Here is a 19,977-nt window from a genome sequence, read left to right as displayed (position 1 = left end):
AAGGGGGGGGGCTGGGGACAAGTTGTATTATTTAGTAGCCGCTGCTGTGGGACCAAATTACGGTTATGCATTTCTTACTGTCTCACCGAGTCTTAAAACTTTTTTATTAGAATTACTCAATTTACTTCTCACCCACTGTCACACTTTCTGTCACACTTATTGAGCCAACCAACTTGCTTGTAACAAGTATGAAAGTACTCCAGTTGTCATAACCGTAATGTGTTAGCGTCATTTTAGAAATGATTTGACCGAGCACCCTATCACAATCTCACAGTGTAAGCTCTTGTGTACAGAAGATGCAAAAACAGAATTAGGAAGAAATAAGTGGTAGATTTGTACAGAAGAGGATAAATTGTTGTTACTTACAGTGACTACACTAGGCAAGATGGACAGAATAATAAGAAAACCCTAGAATGCTATTCAAACCTAAACAATAGACACCTTTAAAATGTGTATATGGACATGGAGTGATCTGTAGAATTATTGTAATTGAATGTATTTCATTTTAAGGTGTTCCTGTGATTTTGTTCACCCTGTATTATTAGATACTAACCGCATATCATCTGTATAATCGAATCTGCGACACAACAGGGAAATTCTTTAAAATAAAAAACTGTGAGCTGAAGGTTTGTGTGTTGCTGGTCCTAGTTGTCTGTGTTGGGTTTTTTTTAGAATGAGTATAGCTCATATAATATATTGAATCTGAATCCAGGGAAGACACTTTAAAGGGTCAGCTCACTAAAATTACCAATTTCTCGCCTGTCTTTAGCAGTGCCTAGCCATGCTGATACTTTTGGTTACATTTGTCCAAGTTTGGAGATATCCTCCTCTGATATTTCAGCCACCACACCCAAATAGAATGATAGGTTGTTTGTGGAAAAATTTGATTTGAAAACTTTAACAGTAAAATGTTTTTCCAAATACAGTGCCCCTGTAATTTGGGGAAATCTTGTCTCTGGATAGTTTTCACCTTGACTAATTTATACCAAAGGAATAGTCACAACGAACGAAAACTATTGACAGCGTGTTCTATGGATATCTAAAATAACAGAGACATTGGAAAGAGATGCAGCTGTTGAATTTTTGAATGCATTTTCACCTCCATTACTGTTACATAGGGGTGGAGACCCAGACTCACAACATGGACAAATTAAACCAAAACTATGTATAACTGCAGGTAAGTGAGACATTTTCTTTCTGTAATTTAGGTGAAATGACCCTTTAAAGTATTTTTTGAGACAGTGGCCATGGCCCATTGCATGAGACGTTGTGTGTCTCAAATATCTCATCCATGATTTTGGCCCCACTAACCATATGATGCAATGCTGAGGCTGTGTGTGTGTGTGTGTGTGTGTGTGTGTGTGTGTACTGCAGGGTCTGTGTGTTGGGTCCATGGTGCTAATCTGCCTCTTGTTCTCTCATTGGCCGTAGTGCATCTCTGGGTAGGAGAGGAGGACCAGCCCATGACCCATGACCCCGCGCTGACCCACGACCCCAACCATCTTAACAACGACCTTAACCACCCTAACAACCATAACCTAGGTGACCCCGAGGGGCTGGACGCCCATGCTGTAAACAAAGACTAACGGCCCCCACCGGAACAAGGCAGGATGATGATGATGATGATGATGATGATGATGATGATGATGATGAAGGCAATGAGGAGGAGGAGGATGAAGGATAAATGAAGGAATACACTATGACAAAGACTTTATTTAAGATGAAAAAAAACACATACTACCGTCAGAGTCAAGAGAAGGCGAGAACTATATGAAGGAAATTTTGGGACAGTTTCCTTTGGGGATGGACCTAATGACTTTTGCAAGCGTCCTTGGACACTAAACAGAGTGATGGCGACTTTCCTGTTTTGTCTCCTGTGGTCTGAATGCCCCTTGTCTTCGTTGTCTTCTCTTATACAATGTTTTGTTTTATTCTTTTTTTCTTTTGATGAAGCTACCTGTCTGATTAGCACTTCCTGGCACCGCAATCTCTGATACATTCCTTGAGTTAGAAAGTTGTGTCTTTTTTTTAATTAGGACTGAAGTGTAGTGCTTAATCAAATGCTTTCAAAGACTTTTCTCTCCTGTTAAATAAAAAAAAAAGACAGTTATTTCATATTCAAGTCCATGGACCACCATTATATTGTACCTGGAATGTATTCTACTGTAGAATAGAAACTCAACTTTACCGGACTGTTGACAGAGACCAAGCACATTTTATGTCAGACCAGCCACTTCTGGCTGTCCTATCAGCTGTTATAGAGTCACTATTTATGTCCCGTGACCATGCATTACACTGATTATGGTTAACACAGGACAGGGCACCATATGACAATCTACAACCTAAGTTGTTTTCAAGAAATAATATGGTATTGCTGGTAGAAAAATATACCCATGGTTTGATGATGATGGTGCTAATGATGATTGTGAAGAAGACTGAATATTCAAACTGCCCTAAATGTATTTACAATACTATATCCCCACTCCATAACCAGGCCATTACAGGCCTTCACCTTGCTATATGACTCCCTTTGTCTTTTTTCTTTTTCTTGTTCTGTATCATTCAACACAGCGCCCATAGACGCTTAATGTACATAGAGAGATATACGGTAGTTAAAAAAAAAGTGAAAACTAAAGTTTAAAGCATTTGTGATGAGGAAAAGCAAATAAGTGACAGTAGTTTACACGACCACGTTCTCAAAAGGTAGCCATTCTTCTAGAGTTTGACAGAGAAGAATTAAAAAAAAAGAGATCTCAAACCAGAAAAAAAGGTGGAACAGTTTCTTTATCGCCCTCCACCCCTTTCGCTTCATCTCTCATGTCAACCTCAAGGACTCTAGTGTTGCAGATGTTTCTAAAATACTGCCACGATCATTGTTGCACAGTGTTACTGACTACTGAAAATGGCTTGATGTATTTACTTTAAGATGAGAAAAAAAGAACAAAAAACTGGAAAAAAGACATATTGTGTATAGCCTTAGATACAAGTCATCTGTTATTGCTTCTACAAAGCTATGTAGCTGTGCTAGACTGTAGGACGTAGGGTTGATTTTATTTTTAATTTTTATATGTACTGTACATTAATGCCTTCTCCATTTACTGATCAAAAAAAGAGGAAAAAGATGACAATCGTCTCCTGTGCTGCAAACATATTTGCCCCTATATATACAGAATCCATTATGCATAGAGGGACTTTATCCTTTCTTATTTCTTTCATTTGTTTTGGTTCTCAGAAGTATTTTGCACTGTGATAGTATTATAAATCCAACCTATACAGTACAAAACTAGCTAACTAACTAAACTGAAGGTGTGTGTTTGTGTGTCCCTTGGCATTGTGAAATGTTTCTACGTCATTTTTTGTGAACCCAGAGGAAAAATCTAATGCGGTATGTAGAGTTCAAATAGAATACTTCTTTATTTTAGTCTGATCAACCTCTATACTGTATGTGGCTTTGACAAACTGTTACCCAGATTTCGTTTGTATGCACATCCCCTTTTGACCTGCAGCGTAGGCCGTCACTGCTTTAGCCTGGGTGATTTTTTCAGTGCTGAAATTCCAACTTGAGAAGATTTTGCTGCAGTACAGCCTCAGATTTTTTGTCCCGTTTTAATTTGATTTATGTAGATTGCAATTAACCATTCTTTCAATTTGAAAATGCCAGGAAAAGGGGGATTAAAACTAAAATAACAAGAGTGAGACATATGGAAAGTGAGAAGTAATGGTTGTAGGGAAATATAACAGGGTGTTTGAAGGGAGGAATTCTGGAAATGGGTTCTGAGTAAACCAATCAGACGTATCCTGCTGGAGGCACTGACAATGGCTTTGACCTCTGACCCTATCTCTGTTTTCCAGGGGTGTAAAGAGGAGAGATTAATGGCGAGAGTCTCGCTTGGGCTCTCTCATTCTCTTAACCAGCTGTAATGAGCATTCCACTCCACATAATATGTACAAAACCTGTCTTGTGAGCTGAACACTCTTTATGTTTTGCTGTACCCTCATGGCAGATGCTTCGTTTTGTAACTACTGAACTGTACTTATAGTAAAAATAAAATGTATTCAAACTAAAAAAAATGGATTGTCACAGAGCAACAGCCTGTTTCATGTTTTTAATTCCTTTATTTCTGAAAGAGCGAGAATCAGGAAGGCACGCCGCCATGACGGTGTGCCACTGTGTGATCAGAAGTGGGAAAACTGTTTGGAGAGTAGTCCATCACTTCCAACACAAGTTATTATCTCTCAGTCAATTTGATGGCAAAGCTTCACGGACTGTGATCATGACGTTGAATACACACAACTAAATTACTCTCTGCACCACTTTGTCTCCTAAAGGTTCACATAAAGTAGCTGTGGTGAAAGAGTATAGGGATGATAGGAAACACATGAGCACACTCAGAGCGTCCCACGTCACTAAATGTAAAGCAAAGACATTTAAATTAATAAGTCACTTCTAGATTAGAGACATGCAGTATGTATTATACATCTTTGTTTTTGACTCATCACTGTCTCTATTCCGCAACCAGCTTCTTTGTTTTTTTTGTCTCTTCTGGTCCATCATCCCACTTCCATTTAGACCCCGTTATATGCAAATATAGAGACATCAAGGGAATATTTACTGGTGGAAGAAGTACTCAGTAAACGTATGGCTATAGCATCAACAAAAGTTCCTATAAGTATCAGAAGTAAACATACTATGCAGAAAAATTGTGAATATTACTTGGGACTTATCATAGTCAGCTGTTGGCTGGGCTCACTTGAAATGTCGTTCTCTCACAAAACTGGTGAAGGTGCTGAACTGAGAAAAGTACCCCGCCTGTAAAATGTTAATAAACAATGGGAGAGAGAGGGAGGGGGACAAAGATGGAGCGGCCCTTAGATGGTGTGTTTTTACTTAACAGCTCTGAACTCTGGCCATCACGTGTTCTGTAGCCTGAAATTAAACTGAATTTAAATGAATTATTAAAGTATAATTAAATAAATCTGAAAAGATTGGGACTACCCATCCTATCCTAAAAACAGTACCCTTTTGTTTGGTTAGTATTTTTGCCCTGCATGTATCCACTGCATTCTTTTAACAAATCCTTTTGACCTGAAGATGTAGTTTGAATGGGTTTATCAAGAGTAAAGAAAGCACAGACAGCATTTGAGGTCAGGCAGAAGTAATCATTATCAAAACTACAGTAATACAAATGTTGTTGTGTGTATCGGGGGGTGTGTAGGCCTACATCTGTGAAGCAAGTATAAATACATTTTACAGTTCCCCTGTAAAACAGTAAAAGTAGCAGCAAGCCTCCAACACAGCAAACGTTAACTCCAACACAAAGTTTCCTCCCCACAGCCCCGCCGGTTCAGCTGACTCTGTTTTTCAAAGGAAGAAATATTTTATGTTTCATTGCCCCCCTCTGTTGTCTGAAACCTGATCCGCACCGCACTGATGGAATCCGTATTTGTGTTAACCTATTGTCAGGACCCCAAAGCCTGCTGAGCTGCTGCCCAGGTCAATGCCTGACTAATTTTTAAACGGATCAGCTGCACCGCACCAGATGTGTGGGGCCTCCTGCCACGAATCTTCCAAGTCTGTTCCCAATAAAACTCACATCCGGAGAAAGTAACTGTTCGACTGGTTTACATCTACACACTCTCACACGCACACATAGACACATACCTCACACATGTACTGTAGATGTTCAGTACATGTGTGCTTGTATGTACCGGTGTGGGCATGCATAAATGTGTGTGTGTGTGTGTCATCCCTATTTTTGAGTAGGTGTGTGTCTCCATGTAACAATGCACGTGTGTCTGATTAAAGAGCACATTAGGTCATCTTCCATTCCATCTGGCCTGTCATGTGTATGCATGTGTGTTTGCGTGTGTTGCTATTTGTTGTTCAGCCGAGCAATTTCAACATTGGAAGCGACCTCTTTCACAGCGTGATGAACACCGCTCTTTGCCCTTCATTTAACTTCCTCTCTCGTCATTTTCTGTCTCTCCCTGTCTTTCATCTCTCTCTTTCTCTCTCTTCAGTATCCATTTCCTCTCATTTTCCTCCATGGCATGTTGTGCAGCCTTGTGTGTAAGCACATGTTTGTACATGCAAGCTGGCGTGTTGTATAATTGTTTGCGTGCTCGCGCCTCTACGTGTGGATTGATGTGTTTAAGATGACGCGCTGCAGCGGTTGCAGTTGTCCCAGCATTTGGTTGGTCGCCGGGCAGATGGTGACCTGCAGATGAACCCGTCTTTCTGCTCATTTGTTCAGCTGCCTCTAATTTCCCCTCCTCCTGTACATTAGAACGGCTGTGGTCTTGCACTGCAGCTCTCTAGTGGGACCACCAGAGGGCACAGCAGACCAGGTTTTGGTGCAGAGCTGGTGGCTGGGGTACGGTCCTCCTCTGAGGAAGTTGCATGTTGCATTGCAGGGGGAAGAATGTCATTGAATGTGTTCTGGGAATTTGGGGGGGGGGCTTTAGCAACATTGTAGAATTGAACTGCTCTTAAGCCAACAAAATATCAATAAACAAATAATGTATTATTTCCCTATCAGAACTGTATTTGTGTCTATATACAGAAGGCCTTGAAGCAGCCTTTAAACCTTCATTTACAGACAAAATAACTGATCAGTTAACTAAACAGACAAAATAAAACAAATTTGAGACGCTATCGTTGGTGGCTGGTCAAAACTTCTTGGGCTACAGCTCCGTCTTCCTCCTCTTCAAAAGGAGGGTCAGAGAAGGACCTCAGTGAATTTCAGAAGAAATTCAGTGTCTTGCTCAAAGGCACTTTTGCAAAAATAGCATGCTTTTGTGCTTGTGATTGTTTGTTTTCTCCTCACTTGTACAAATATGCTCTCTCCATTTTCACCTTTTGCTCTGTACATAGATTTTATTTCTGTGTAGAGGTGCCACGTGTTCTTTTTTTAGTCCAGAATTGTGCTCTGTGTAGTTGTGTTTATATGTATCATTATTTAATTTGTATTGCAAATACATCTATAACCATCACATATGAAAGTCATGCTTAACCAAAAACTCCAGTGTAAACTAAATGAAGGACTTCCAACCACTCTAAGTCCAAAAGTAAATTTAAATAATTTATCTATATTGATAATGAACAAGAAATCTATCAATATCAATTTTGATATTTGTCCGGCATCTTAAATATAAGGTTGTGCTGATTTTCTTGGACCAAATAAGGAATTTGAAGATGTTACTTTAGAGTCTGAAAATGTGGAATCAGCATGTCTTATTATTTTCTGACATTTGTAAACCAAACAATGAATACATTCATCAAAAAAGATCAATAAAGAAAAACGAGTGTTAGTTGCAGCCCTGATTTTAAGGAGAACATATACTAACAAATGCTAATGTGACAGCTTGTCCCCTCATTCTCATGCGTCCTTCTGTTTCCTGCTAAGCATCTGTGCTTATGTATGCGGGTGTGTTAACGTCTGCATGTGTGTCCAGCAGTCTGCGTGTGTGTGTGTTTTTGAGTGTATGCTCTCTGCAGGGCTAGTGTGCTACGGCCTCCTCTTTCTCCCTCCTCAGCTCTTATGAATCGATGATCATGTGGTGTAAGGGAGATAGATGGCCCCCAGCTCCATCTTGTCTCCTCTAATTGTAAAATATTAGTTACATTAGACTCTGGCCCATGATTAATGGAACTTATTTGGAAGGTGGACTCTCATTCACACACACACTTTCTTCTTCCCCTCTCCCTCTCTCTTGGTTACCGATGGTCTCCAAAGTCTCTTCCTGGAAGAATTGAGTGATTTCACTTAAAGCAAACAAAAAGGCTTCCCCTGGTAGGGAAAGTGAAGGAGGAAAAGACGGGGAGGAGAGGAGGAGAAGGACGTGAAATGAGGGAGGGAGATAAGAAAGAAGGGAGAGCTTATGAACGGGGTAAATAACAGCTCTACTGGGAGAGGTTTTAAAAAGTTGTGGTGTTGGCTGGATCCAAAGGGATTTAAGCTCCTTGCAAGATAAATTAGATAGAGTTAGATTATTCAGTATGCAGGATCACATTTGAAAAATGCAAAACATGATCAAGTCTTGATCGTGTTTACAAGCTGATCTCTGTGAAAAAGGGGTATTTTTGTCTAATGCTAATGTTACCCACCTTGCAAAATACATCCAAGGAAGCAGTTGATAAGTTCAGACAGTGAACATTTTCAAGCGTGCACTGTGGTAATATGAATTCCCTTCCAGCACAGACATAGTTAAGGGAACACACCCCTCATTCATTAAACTCATTTTTTTTTGTGGTTGTGCATTTGTCACCAATTACCAATAAAGTGGTGTGATTTTGCATCACCTGGGTCACAATTTATGCCAAAAATAAATTAAAACTGATATTTGTGGCCTACTCTTCACAACAAGAAATATATGTCTTCCAACAGAACAAAAAAAGTGGTCCTTGTTTAGTTGGCTAGCAATCAAAAACAATGTGTGCATTTGGAAATCCAGGAGAATGTACATAATGCTCTTCAAAGGTTTGCCTGTTATCCTTCTGCTTGTTACTCAACACAAACAAATCAACAAATACATTTAAAACCTGATGTACACCACGCAACTTTAACCTTATTTGTGAAGCAGATTATTATTTCACATACAACTTTAAATACCTCTCCTCACATTTACATTGCTGCACATGTTTACATTTAGCAAAAAGACAATGCAAGATTTACAGTTGTCAGAATATTTTCTAGTGGAATATTTGTCTTGCAAATGTAGTGGATCAGATGTGTAATACAGCCTTGCGCTCAGAAATATAGGAAAAGGTTCTGATGAACAACTGAAATTTTGTTCTCCCTTTTTCTTTTTTCTAACCAAGCAAGTAAATATAAAGTTGTTGTTGCAGATTTTTAGATGTTGTGATCGTCAATTACCATAATTATCTCCATTATTAATTTTAAATGTTACAAAACATATGTTTTTACCTTTGCCTTTTTTTTATACTTGTATCTTCAAATCATCCATAATAATGATGATAATTACGTTTAATTGTGGCTAAAATGCAGTAGCTGAGATGAGCTTTAACCCGTTTAGTTAACACTGCACCCCTGACCGTCAGCGACTGAGCAGCTTTACTAAGCAGTTTGGCTTCAGTGCTTTGCCCAGTGTTGCCTTACGGTGGTGGTGATGGAGCAGTGGATAAGACACATGCCTTTGGTGTGAGAGACCCAGGTTCAAATCCACTGTAAGACACCAATGTGTCCCTGAGCAAGACACTTAACTCCTAGTGGCTCCAGAGGTGTGTGAGATATGACTATATATGCAATTGTAAGTTGCTTTGGATAAGAGTGTGAGCTAAATGTAATGACTCAAAAGTAGTTGAGCCAATAAGGACAGAGTCAAAAGCATTTAGTTTCATCACTCAGTTGTTCTTGGATCTCTGAACTTTAAAATGAAGACCTTCCAGTCACAATGTTGCTGTAACCTCTGGACCAGTTTTGGAATTGTGGGACACAGATGGGTCCTGTTGGGGATTTGCTGAAGTCCTCAGAGAGTTTAATTAAATTATTACAAATATCTACAGATACGTGCACGCACTCACACCCTCACACACATATATATTTATACATATTCTTTATTTAAAGACTAAATCAGCAATAACCAAACTCTCCCACTCTCATGGAAAACACCTAAGTGTCCCAGTCTGCCTATCTGCCGTGTGTTTTCTGTTTCCCTAACTTTAAGCTGTTATCACTGTGTGTCGAGGTCAAAGGAAGTTCATGATGATTAATGCAGCAGAGTAGCCAATGCTGTTTGTGTCAGAATGTGAGTGAGAAGCAGGTGGCCGGCATATCTATCAACTCCCACTGCCCTCTGTTTTTTTATTGCTGAGAGACATGGATGACAGCCTATGCGCACGCGCCACACACACACACACACATTCACGATACAGATACAGCCACACGTGCAGTTTGGCATCCATTATCTGTGTGCAGTGACAGGTCAGCAGCAGATTGTGCCTCCCTCAGTTCAGCAGGGAGTGAGAAAAAAATAAGGCAAGGTAGGGCATCTTGTCTGCACACACACACACACACACACACACACACACACACACACACACACACTGTGAACCACTCTGCAAAGGTTGGGGACTGGGGAAAATTATACAAATGAGTGAGTCAGTGAGTCAGCAAACAACATAAAACAAGTGAATAAGTGAACACAAGAAAACATGAATGAGAGAGTGAGTGACGGAAAGAAAGGAAAATGTGAGTAAGTCAGTTACTAAGCGTGTGAATGAAAGAAGCAGTAAGTGGGTGATTTGGTCACAGAAGGTATAAGAAAGAGTGAAAGAGTGACTCGCTGAATGAATGAGAGCAAATAGGTGCGAGAACCAATGAGGGAGTGTGCGTTATGTCAGTGAGTCAGTGACTGAGTAAGCAAACAGATGAGTGAATGACTGTGTGAAGCAAACTTTGAGCAAAGAGAAGACAAGCGGCCTAAAAAATGAAAATAGAACAAGCAATGAAGACAGAAAGGAAGGAGCTGCTATTCTGGGTTCTTATTAACAGGTCCTACTATTAGCGCAATTAATAATCTAGTTCAGTATTTAACATGGGACCTAGTCCCTTGTGGGGACGTTTTAGCTGGCTTTGATGCTGAAAGCACTACACCCTCTCCCCCAACAGTTCCTCTCCTCTCCTTAAGTGCCTCCCTTGGTGTTATTTGCGTGTTGGTTTTCTCTAGTTAAGCTAGGAAACAGACCAAATCACTATTCCCCAAACTTCAGGCCAATTTTCTATCAACACGCCAGCTCGTTGAGGGAAATGCTCTTAATTCATCACAGGAAATCTAGAGAAGAATAAAATCCCTTCAGGCTGTTTGAAGTAATGTAAATGTATTTATTTTTGGAGGAGGCTGGGGTGTGGGAGGAGTTTATATATATTACAAAAATAAAACACTGGACCATGCAGTCATGCAGGCAACATTTATGAAATCTTATACTTTTAAGTTATCTTTCTTTTTTTCCTGGAGCAAAAACCAAAGCATGACTGTTCAGGGATGTAAACAAAAACATTTTCACATACATATACAATTACAAATGATATAAAACAGGCAAGTCCTTTAACTTCAGATCTTGGCTTATAGTCACCAGAATCAGACTATTTCTTTATAATAATCCAAATGGTTGCTGTCTGTAAAGTGCAAAGGAGCTGCTCAGAGCCAAAGCAGCATGACTTTCAATAATGGAGATTTGCCAAAATCTACAGGCTCAAAACAAGGAGGTGTAGATAGTTTTAAGTTTAATATTCAGACATTCAGCAAGGTTCATCTTTAAACACTTATTGATTTTCACTAGGTGTGTTTGTTAGTACAGAATAAAACTCATAATCAGATAATAGAGCCTGCAAATTGACATGCTGAAGTTTGGGACCGTCTCTAAAAAAAGAGCTTCAAATGTTTGTAGGTAGCTTCCTCGTTTTTTTCCATACAAACGTTAAACCAATTTTATTTTATTTTGGGCCTCACCCCGTTGCATGCAGAGCCTGCTATTTTAAAAGTATATAATACAGCAAAAGGAGCTATTAGGACATACATATGATATGCACAACATTTACTTTTTAAAACATGCAATGGCCCAGTGCATTTCTGATTTGTATATATATATTATAGTTTTTTTGGACCATTGACAGTTTACACAGCTGGCCTTTTTCTTTTTTGAAGGTGTGGTTTAAATGTAAAAAATGCTTTATTATTTAAATAATTTAGTTACTTGTCACTCTTAATACTACCTCACCTGACTTCCTCCTTTGCTCCTGTTGTAATTGCCACAGCTACCAGAGGTCACCGCCTAACAATAAATGTAAATACATTTATTATAATAAGCTGCTTGCACAGACAAGCTATACGGCTTTTTTGGGAGGACGGTCTGATCTAGAAGTATGATTTCAGCAGCAAAATAGCTCGGAACACTATTTTTCAGTGTAGATGTGTGTTGGCATTCATGTGTCTATGTGTATGTGAGGGTGTTGCTGCAGTTTGCTGAGTAATCTGGGAGCCACAGCATGCAAGCAGGTTATTGGACAGATGGTTTAGCACATTTAATTGCTCACACCTTCTGTGTGTCTCGGTCTCCCTGCCTACAAACTCTCTGTCTGTCTGTATAACTGTAGGCCTATCTCCTATTCTCCTTTTCATGCTGTCATAGCGTCCTTAAGATTTCTACTCTACTCTCTGTGTTTTTAAATAGGTATCTTTCTGTTTAATATAAGCTATGGTCAGTTAAGTGTTTTTCTGTGTACAGAACCTGTTGAATGTTAATATATTCACATGCACACACACACACACACACAAATCCTCATGTTTCTTCAGGTTTTTCCCACTTCTCTCTTATTAACATGCAGCTTCTTTAACAAACACACACGGACTGAGCATATAATCACAAACATTTACCCAAACACACACTGCAGAAAAAACGAATGCACATATAAAAACATAGGAAAGCATGTATTAAGGTGCACATACGCAAACCCATGCACAGCCACACACATATACAGAGGCACAGAAAGACCAGGAAAAACGTGTTGGCGTCCAATCCAAAGCTGTCGTCCTTAAATGCCATTTGATGCCAGAACTGCCATCTGTTGCTATCTTAAGATAGCTCTTCTCACAAGACACAGGCGAGACAACACTTTTCCAAGAGCCATGGTGTGTTTTTCACATATGGCCACAAACCGTTCAATACAAGCACAGTTTTGGTAAGTTACAACCTCAAAAAAAACTGCCTCTCTCCCTGTCACTCCTCACTGGCACTTCAAATCAAAAGAGACCCAAAAATTGGAAAAACCATTATGACTTTATTTTTATTTTGTAAAGCTATATGTTTCTTGACATTATTGCCAGGCTTTTGATGTATGCCCTCCTATGGCTATTGAACATATTGTTAAATGCACATGAAAAGACGAGACGAGAGCTCAAGTGGTGCATCTTTACTTTACCTCCAGTGGAGTGTGTTTGTGTGGACTTGTATTACTCATGTTACGGGGACATAAATCTATTAACATAGTTGGGACAAAATGCAAGTCCCCATACTGTAAATCATTAACTTTTAGGGTGAAGACTTGGTTTAAGGTTAGGTTTAGGTTAAAAGAGGGACAGTCGCCTTTATGGGGGTAATTACAGCGGGCTGGGGGGTGAGAGAGGCGCGAATAGGGATGTGCATGTGTGGAAGGTGAAACATGATTGTGGCACCCTCCCACACACACACACACACATATATACCAACACACCTCCACTCGCTGAATCTTCTCCTGCCCTCCTCTTTACTTTCTCTCCCCCTTTTCTTCTGATCTCCAAGCAGAGGGCCTTGGGGGGTTAATTAACAGGCTTAGATAATGCCACACTAATGAAAACAACACCACTGTTTCTCCCCTCTCTTGTCTCTCTCTTTCCTTTTTCTTTGTCTTTATTCCTCTTTGTATGTATCTCTTTCCCTTCCTTCTTTCATTCTGAAAGGCTTTAGGCAAGGCTATAACCAACCTAGTGTCTGGCCCCTAATAAAGACAAAAATGACAAATTACTTAAATAAAGCAAAGTAAAAATGTAATAAGGAAATTGTAGAATATCACTGGTGAGAAACATACACATGGAGCAAATTGAACAGAAATTGGCGGATAGTGAAATTTGGAAGGCCATTAGTTTTAAAAGGTCTGTGGATTCCTATTGCCATAAAAGTGTCAATACTGGACAATTCAACAAAATACTGGATTACGGTTGATAAGGTTTTTTACACTCAGTGCCAACATGTTAAAAAAAACTCACTTTATACAAAAGCTGCTCAAAGCAGCTATGACACAGTTAAGGTTAGTGAAAGATTGTGTTTAAGGCAAATACAGTATGGTTAACGCAAGGTTAACAATTGCTTGGGGTATGGCAACTAAAATTATTAGTTAACATCATTTGGGATAAGATCATGGTTAGTTTGAACTGAGTTCACAGTCCCAAAAATGCTGCAAGTTTGACTTGGGTGGTGGCTGTTGTCTTACCCTTTGTTAAGGATTTCTTGTGGTCATCATTCATAAAGGCAAACATTAATTGCAGGTCTGTGATGTGATACAAAATATGACTGTCACAGAGTTGTGTAATGGCTAGAAAACTATCTATTCCATATATGTTATATGTTATTAATGCCACTGTATATTGAGATTCATTCTTCACAATTATGTAAGAAAAGATAGACCTCACATTGGAAGTGATAAGAATTGGTGCATTGTGAGCCACTGACAAAATGTCAAACCGATGCCAACGTAGTTGAGCAAACAGGTGTGAAACCTATAATAGCGTGGGAGGATACTGTAGTGTATTGTAAAACACCTTAGTTTCTTCTCAGTGATATAGTAAGCTAATGTGGTGGGCAGCAAGGTAACATCTAAATAGTTTCAGTGACAAATCTTAAGCAAACAACCTTCAGGTTCAATTTACTGCAGAGTTGTAATCTCCCTTCAAACCCCAATTGCTCATATAAATTTTACTTACCTGTGAATTACAACATGAGACATACGTACAGAAAAAAAAGAGTTTTTCTAATCAGCATGAGAATGAACTCAGAAGTCACAATGACAATCAGTTATTTGAGACAAACAGAAGGAGAGCAGAGAAATCAGAACCAACTACAGGGAAATGCCACAAGACACAAGGATTAAAAATCAGATTAGGTTTGACCAGGCCTGGCTCTAGACAACAGGGGGCCCTAGGCAAAATTTTACATTTATATAACAATTGTTTTATGAGGAGAACATGGCAACACTTTGATATTGTACTACCACAAAACATTCCTGCTATTTATAAAGTGGACATAATCCTTGCATGAAATTAGTATACAAAACACACATTTTTAGGTAGTAAACATGCCTCCATTCAATAGATGTTTATCAAGAATTATGCCGTCAGACGTCATCAGAGGTCTCTCATCAGAGGGCAATAACAACTCTTGACAACAGGCATGTTGGCAGAAAAACACTACAACCAAGCCAACACTCAACAGCAGTTATACAATTCTAAATAATCTTGTCAAGTAAAGTCAATTTTATGTATATAGCCCAATATCAGAAATCACTATTTGCCTTACAGTCTGTACAGCATCCAGCACCCTCTGTCCTTAGACCCTTGATTCAAATGAGGAATTCGCCACCACCACCACACACACACACACACACACACACACACACACACACCAAAAAAAAAGACTTACAACAGGAAAAAAATGGAAGAAACCTCAGGAAGAGCAAAAGAGGAGGGATCCCTCACCCAGGACAGACAGACATGCAATACATGTAGTGTGTACAGAATAGATTCACAAAAGAAAGTTATAGTATATACAATTATGATGACAAAATGTAGATTGTTAAGCACAAGTGAAAAGGATGAATCCAGGAGGACTCGGAAATTGCACATTAGTATACATTATTGCACTAATAACTGTAGATCAATCTAAGGCAACAGATATATTTTTCAATTCAGTACAATTTGATAGGTTGATGTGGGGATGCTGTCAGATATTTATTTAGTATGACACCTGCTGTTTGTTGAAGGCAGTGCCTGTCAACCTGTTGGCAGAATGCAGCATTAAAGCAGGTGAAATGTTTTATCTTTTCATTGATTAAAAATGTATTTCATTCATATTCTGCAGGTGAAATAAAGCCCCGTCGAGAGGGTCAACCATTCTCTCTGTCTCTCTGTCTGCCATCCATGATAGTTCTCCTGTGCGCGAGCCGTTACACTGGCACTCTATCTAGACACGTGCACACTCCTCTCAATTCAATTCAAATTAGCTTTATTGGCATGAATGTGTAACAGCAATATTGCCAAAGCATCATACAAACTACATAACCTCTCTCTCTCTGTCCTCTCTTTGGGTGATGCAGTCAGAGATTCCAGGACTCACACTCACCAACTGAGATGTTGATTGGCTTGACATGGTTTATTTATTGAGGAGGGGGCCTCCCCGTTCTGGGTTAGAAAAAAAGGACTTGCGGGGCCCTGCATATTCAGCTCCATTTGCTGACCTAAATGTGCATTTTTGGGCCAGGGTCAAGGTCATTGACCAAATGCCAGTTGATACCCGACAAAAGATCAATGGGGTCATTCACATCCTCTACCAAACACAATCTAACAGAGGTGGGGGTTACAATCTCCATACATGACCAATTGTCACCATCTGACTGACAAGTTCACATTTAGGTCATACACCTGACACCATGCTCTATTTGCTAATGACCACAGTCCTTACCAATGACCTGATGCAACTCAAAGCATCAGGTCATTAGTAAGTACACCTTTGAGCTTATATTCTCTACACCATGCTGACCATTTTATTGTGTCTTTTATTCCACCACAGTTGGTGCTATGAACCCATTGCTGTAGTTGGTGTTCAGTCTTCAATCAAACAGTGTGGTCAACACTTTGACGTTTAATCATGTTTGAAATCCTCTCTCCTAAAATTTACTAATTTGTTTTGCCAAAGATGTTTTAAAGAAAACATAATTGCTTTCCAGATAATGTTTAGTGGACAAAGGGCTACGTTTTTCTACTGATAACAAGTCAAAAGGAGAGAGGCGCAGGACTTTGACGCTGCAGGTTAGGTTTAGGAAACAAAAGCATTTGCTTAAGTCTAGGGAGAGACCATAATAAATCTTGTAGTTGCCAGTGTCATTATGGTCTTTCAGCTGTTTAGCTACTTTGTTATTTACTTATCAAAAGCATTACTTTTACACTCTGGGCTTATACCACACTCTGCAAGTGGAGACTGGACTTCCTCACTAACAGACACCAGACAGTTTGGGTTGGTGGTCACACCTCTTCCACCTCTTAGTGCTCAGCACCGGAGCCCCCCCAGGGTTGTGTGCTCAGCCCCCACCATTTCACGCTGTACACTCAAGACTGGACAGAACTCGGTCGTGAAGTTTGCAGATGACACCACCATCATCGGCTAGATTTCAAACAATGATTAGTCCTTAAATCACAAGGAAATTAACTGTCTTGCAGGGTGATGAACAAAAAACATAACGTGTATATACTGACCTCACTTATAACTAAATAACTGACAAGTCTCCCGGAAGATGTTCCTAGTCTGGCACTCTAGGAACTCTACTTTGATTGATAATTTGAAGTGACATCTCTGTCTATGTCTACTCCAAGATACTGACTGACTGACTGATTTTTTCACTTCTGTAGAACCTTCAGAAAAGGTGGTTCCTAGAATTCATGTTCTGGTCTGGTGTCCTCACAATGCCACCGAGACATGGATGTGTGTGTGTGTGTGTGTGTGTGTGTGTGTGTGTGTGTGTGTGTGTGTGTGTGTAGGCATGGGATATATAGGAAAGATAGAGAAAGCCTCTCTTTAATTTTTAATCCATAACAAAGTATAGCCTGCGTGTCTCTAAATTGCTCAGCAGTAGTCAATTTCAATCTAAACAATAACTCAAGTTTATACATGCTACCCAAAGTTTCTTCAAGGCATGCAATTCAAAACACAATCTCTCTCTCTCTTTACCTAAACATCTCCCCGGAGATAAAACTGAGCTTGATTTGTATTTATTTTTAAAGTCCATAGAGACAAACTGTAACTAAGCGGGGAAAAGGGGGAAAAAAGTTGAGTTGTTTGAGGGCATAACTTGCTCTCTCTAAGTGTAAAATGGGATGAGATATTCTGCCTCTCGGACTTAACGTAATGTAAGAGAGTGTGAAATTAAACTGCACACGAATAAAGGGACCCTTCATTGTGTGCCGCCGACTAGCTTATCTGTAAATTCAGACAACTGGAACATCCAAAGCCTCCAAACTTGTAGCAATCCCCTTTGTGTGGCTCCGGAGCAAACAATGTAATATCAGAAAGCCAGAGCGGCTCCAAATCCTGTGTCAGATTGCCAAACACAAAGTAGCTGCTTCTGCGCATCCTGCGATGCCTTGGTGCATCCTCACCTCACGTCTGTGTGTGTGTGTGTGTGTGTGTGTGTGTACTTTAGCGTGCACGTGTCCGTCATTATACATTATACGTAGACTATGCACTCACTCCTCCTAACCCCATGTGTATGCAAGTGAGTGCTTCAAATAGATTGTTTCCTCTTTAATTCCTTGCCTTGTACCTATTGATATTCCCTACACCTCTTTTAAACCCCATATGTTAATTTGATTCAGAGCATCTCAAGTTGAATAAGAGATAAAGAAAGAAAAAAAGAAAACAAGGGTAGGGGAAAATGTACTGTTATTAATAACCTAAAGTACCAGAGAGGTTCAAACTCTCTCCCTTCATTCTGCCCCTCCTTCTTCCTCCCTCCCTCCCTCCCCATTTTGTTTTGTCCTCTCTGTCTGTCTGTGAGTGAGTGAGCTAAGTGAAGTGGGTTATGATGGCGGTGTAATCGGCATCCCTCAAACAAACGGCTGGTGCTATTAAGGGCCATTGTGTTTGCTGCAGTGATGCTCAGATTCAATCTAGGGAGAACATTCTGTGCTGGAGCTCTGGCAAGGGGGGGAGATAGAGAAAGATCCCTTGCCTTGTTCCGCTCTGCTATTGTGTTCAGGGGACTAGATGTATGCACACTCTTCAAAAGATGCATATTGACTCAGGGAGCTGCAAAAGTTTAGCTCAGATGAATTTGTGGGAGCTCTCTGACTGCACAAAGTGAAAGGAGTATTAAGTGTTGGGTAATGTTTTGAGGATGTATTTGTTTCAATAAGGAGCGCGGCTGTGCTGCTGGGGTGGTGCAGATGAGGAAATTACTTTTCCCCTCCTTTTTTCCATCAACTTCACCCGTTTCTTCCAGTCTCTGTTACTCAGTCTAATCTTTCATGTTGTTAACACACCTTTATAAGGGCCAGTGGAAGCCTGAAGGCCTGAGACATTGACTTGTGGCCATAAGGGTGGAGGTTCAAGTTAGGGTTACAGGCCAATATATCGGCCTTTTTATTTAATGTAATTTAATACACTGTTGATATGATGGAGGGGCAGCAGGCAGTAATCACATGTATTGTATGTGTATTTAAGTAAATACATCTTATCTTGTCAGTGAGCCAACCACTTGTTTATGTGAAATTAAAATGAATACAACATTGATATGTACTTAGATAGATGCTCTGACCTCATCACTTCCAACAAGGAAACACCAAGCTCACCACAGCAGGGACTGGGGAGTCTACAATAACTTTCCCCAATGGGGAACCTACAGGTGGATGGATGTGGGGCTTTTCAAATGCTTTATGAGCAGCAACATAATGGACAAAAGTAGTGGCAAGTGACCGCATAGCTTTCAGGAGAGCGGTGGGGCAGCAGGCACGGGGCATGCCAAAGCGCAACAAGTGGCTATAATTCTATGAGGGGAAAGACATCATGGTAACAATGATAAGTAGGTCTTGTTTTGTTTTTCTGTTTGAATTCCGTGCCACTGATTGACAGGTAAAGACCCAAGAAAAGTAGCAAAAAGCAAACAAAATGAAAATCAGTAGCAATCATGGATGCACACATTGGGGTTAAAATTAACTTTGGAAATGTTTCATAAGAATGGAAATGTATTCAACACATTCGTTATCAAGAGTACGCTCAAAGCTTTTTGGCACGAAATGCTGAACAATAAACGAGAAAATGTCACAGCATACATTCAAAACAGTCAAAATAAGGCTGTAACACAAATATGCCCTTCTACAAGGCACGTAACATCTGTTACTGTAACTGATCCTAATAGTAAAGTTGCAAACTTGTCAGTGTTGGTTTGGATATCAGTGCCCTCTATGCAGCTGTTAGCCCTGGTAGTTCATATCAATATGATGATGTGGCATTCTCTGTTTGGATCAGTGTGTCTCAAATGTTCTCACGTCACAACCCACCTGTAACCCACAAAACCATTAGCCCACCAAGCTATTGACCCAGTGTGGGTGGATGTCTGTTGTGTGTTCATCTGCCTACACTGTAAAGAGACTTTCACCCATGGTGATATAAATATGAATATGCTACACTGTATACGGTATGAACAGTGTGAAATT

At 39.9% G+C, this 19,977-nt stretch overlaps 1 protein-coding gene across 7 annotated transcripts in view; it reads left to right on the top strand.

Annotated features, from left to right (window-relative positions):
- Window positions 1-19,977, top strand: part of znf536 (zinc finger protein 536) — a 223,041-nt gene that overhangs the window by 202,134 nt on the left and 930 nt on the right. The window contains exon 7 of one of the 7 annotated variants that reach the window (XM_046033564.1): window positions 1,432-4,071. The exons of the other annotated variants lie outside the window; for them this stretch is intronic. Coding sequence (XP_045889520.1) covers window positions 1,432-1,586 — 155 coding nt within the window. The 3' untranslated portion in view covers window positions 1,587-4,071. Of the gene's footprint in view, window positions 1-1,431; window positions 4,072-19,977 lie in introns of those variants that run through there. 7 annotated transcript variants of the gene reach the window in all.

This window comes from Micropterus dolomieu, linkage group LG20 (genome assembly GCF_021292245.1).
Source record: "Micropterus dolomieu isolate WLL.071019.BEF.003 ecotype Adirondacks linkage group LG20, ASM2129224v1, whole genome shotgun sequence".
In the NCBI taxonomy this organism is placed as follows: Eukaryota; Metazoa; Chordata; class Actinopteri; order Centrarchiformes; family Centrarchidae; genus Micropterus; species Micropterus dolomieu.
The sequence above is the reverse complement of the archived record's forward strand: the minus strand, read 5'-3'. Positions and strand labels throughout refer to the sequence as shown.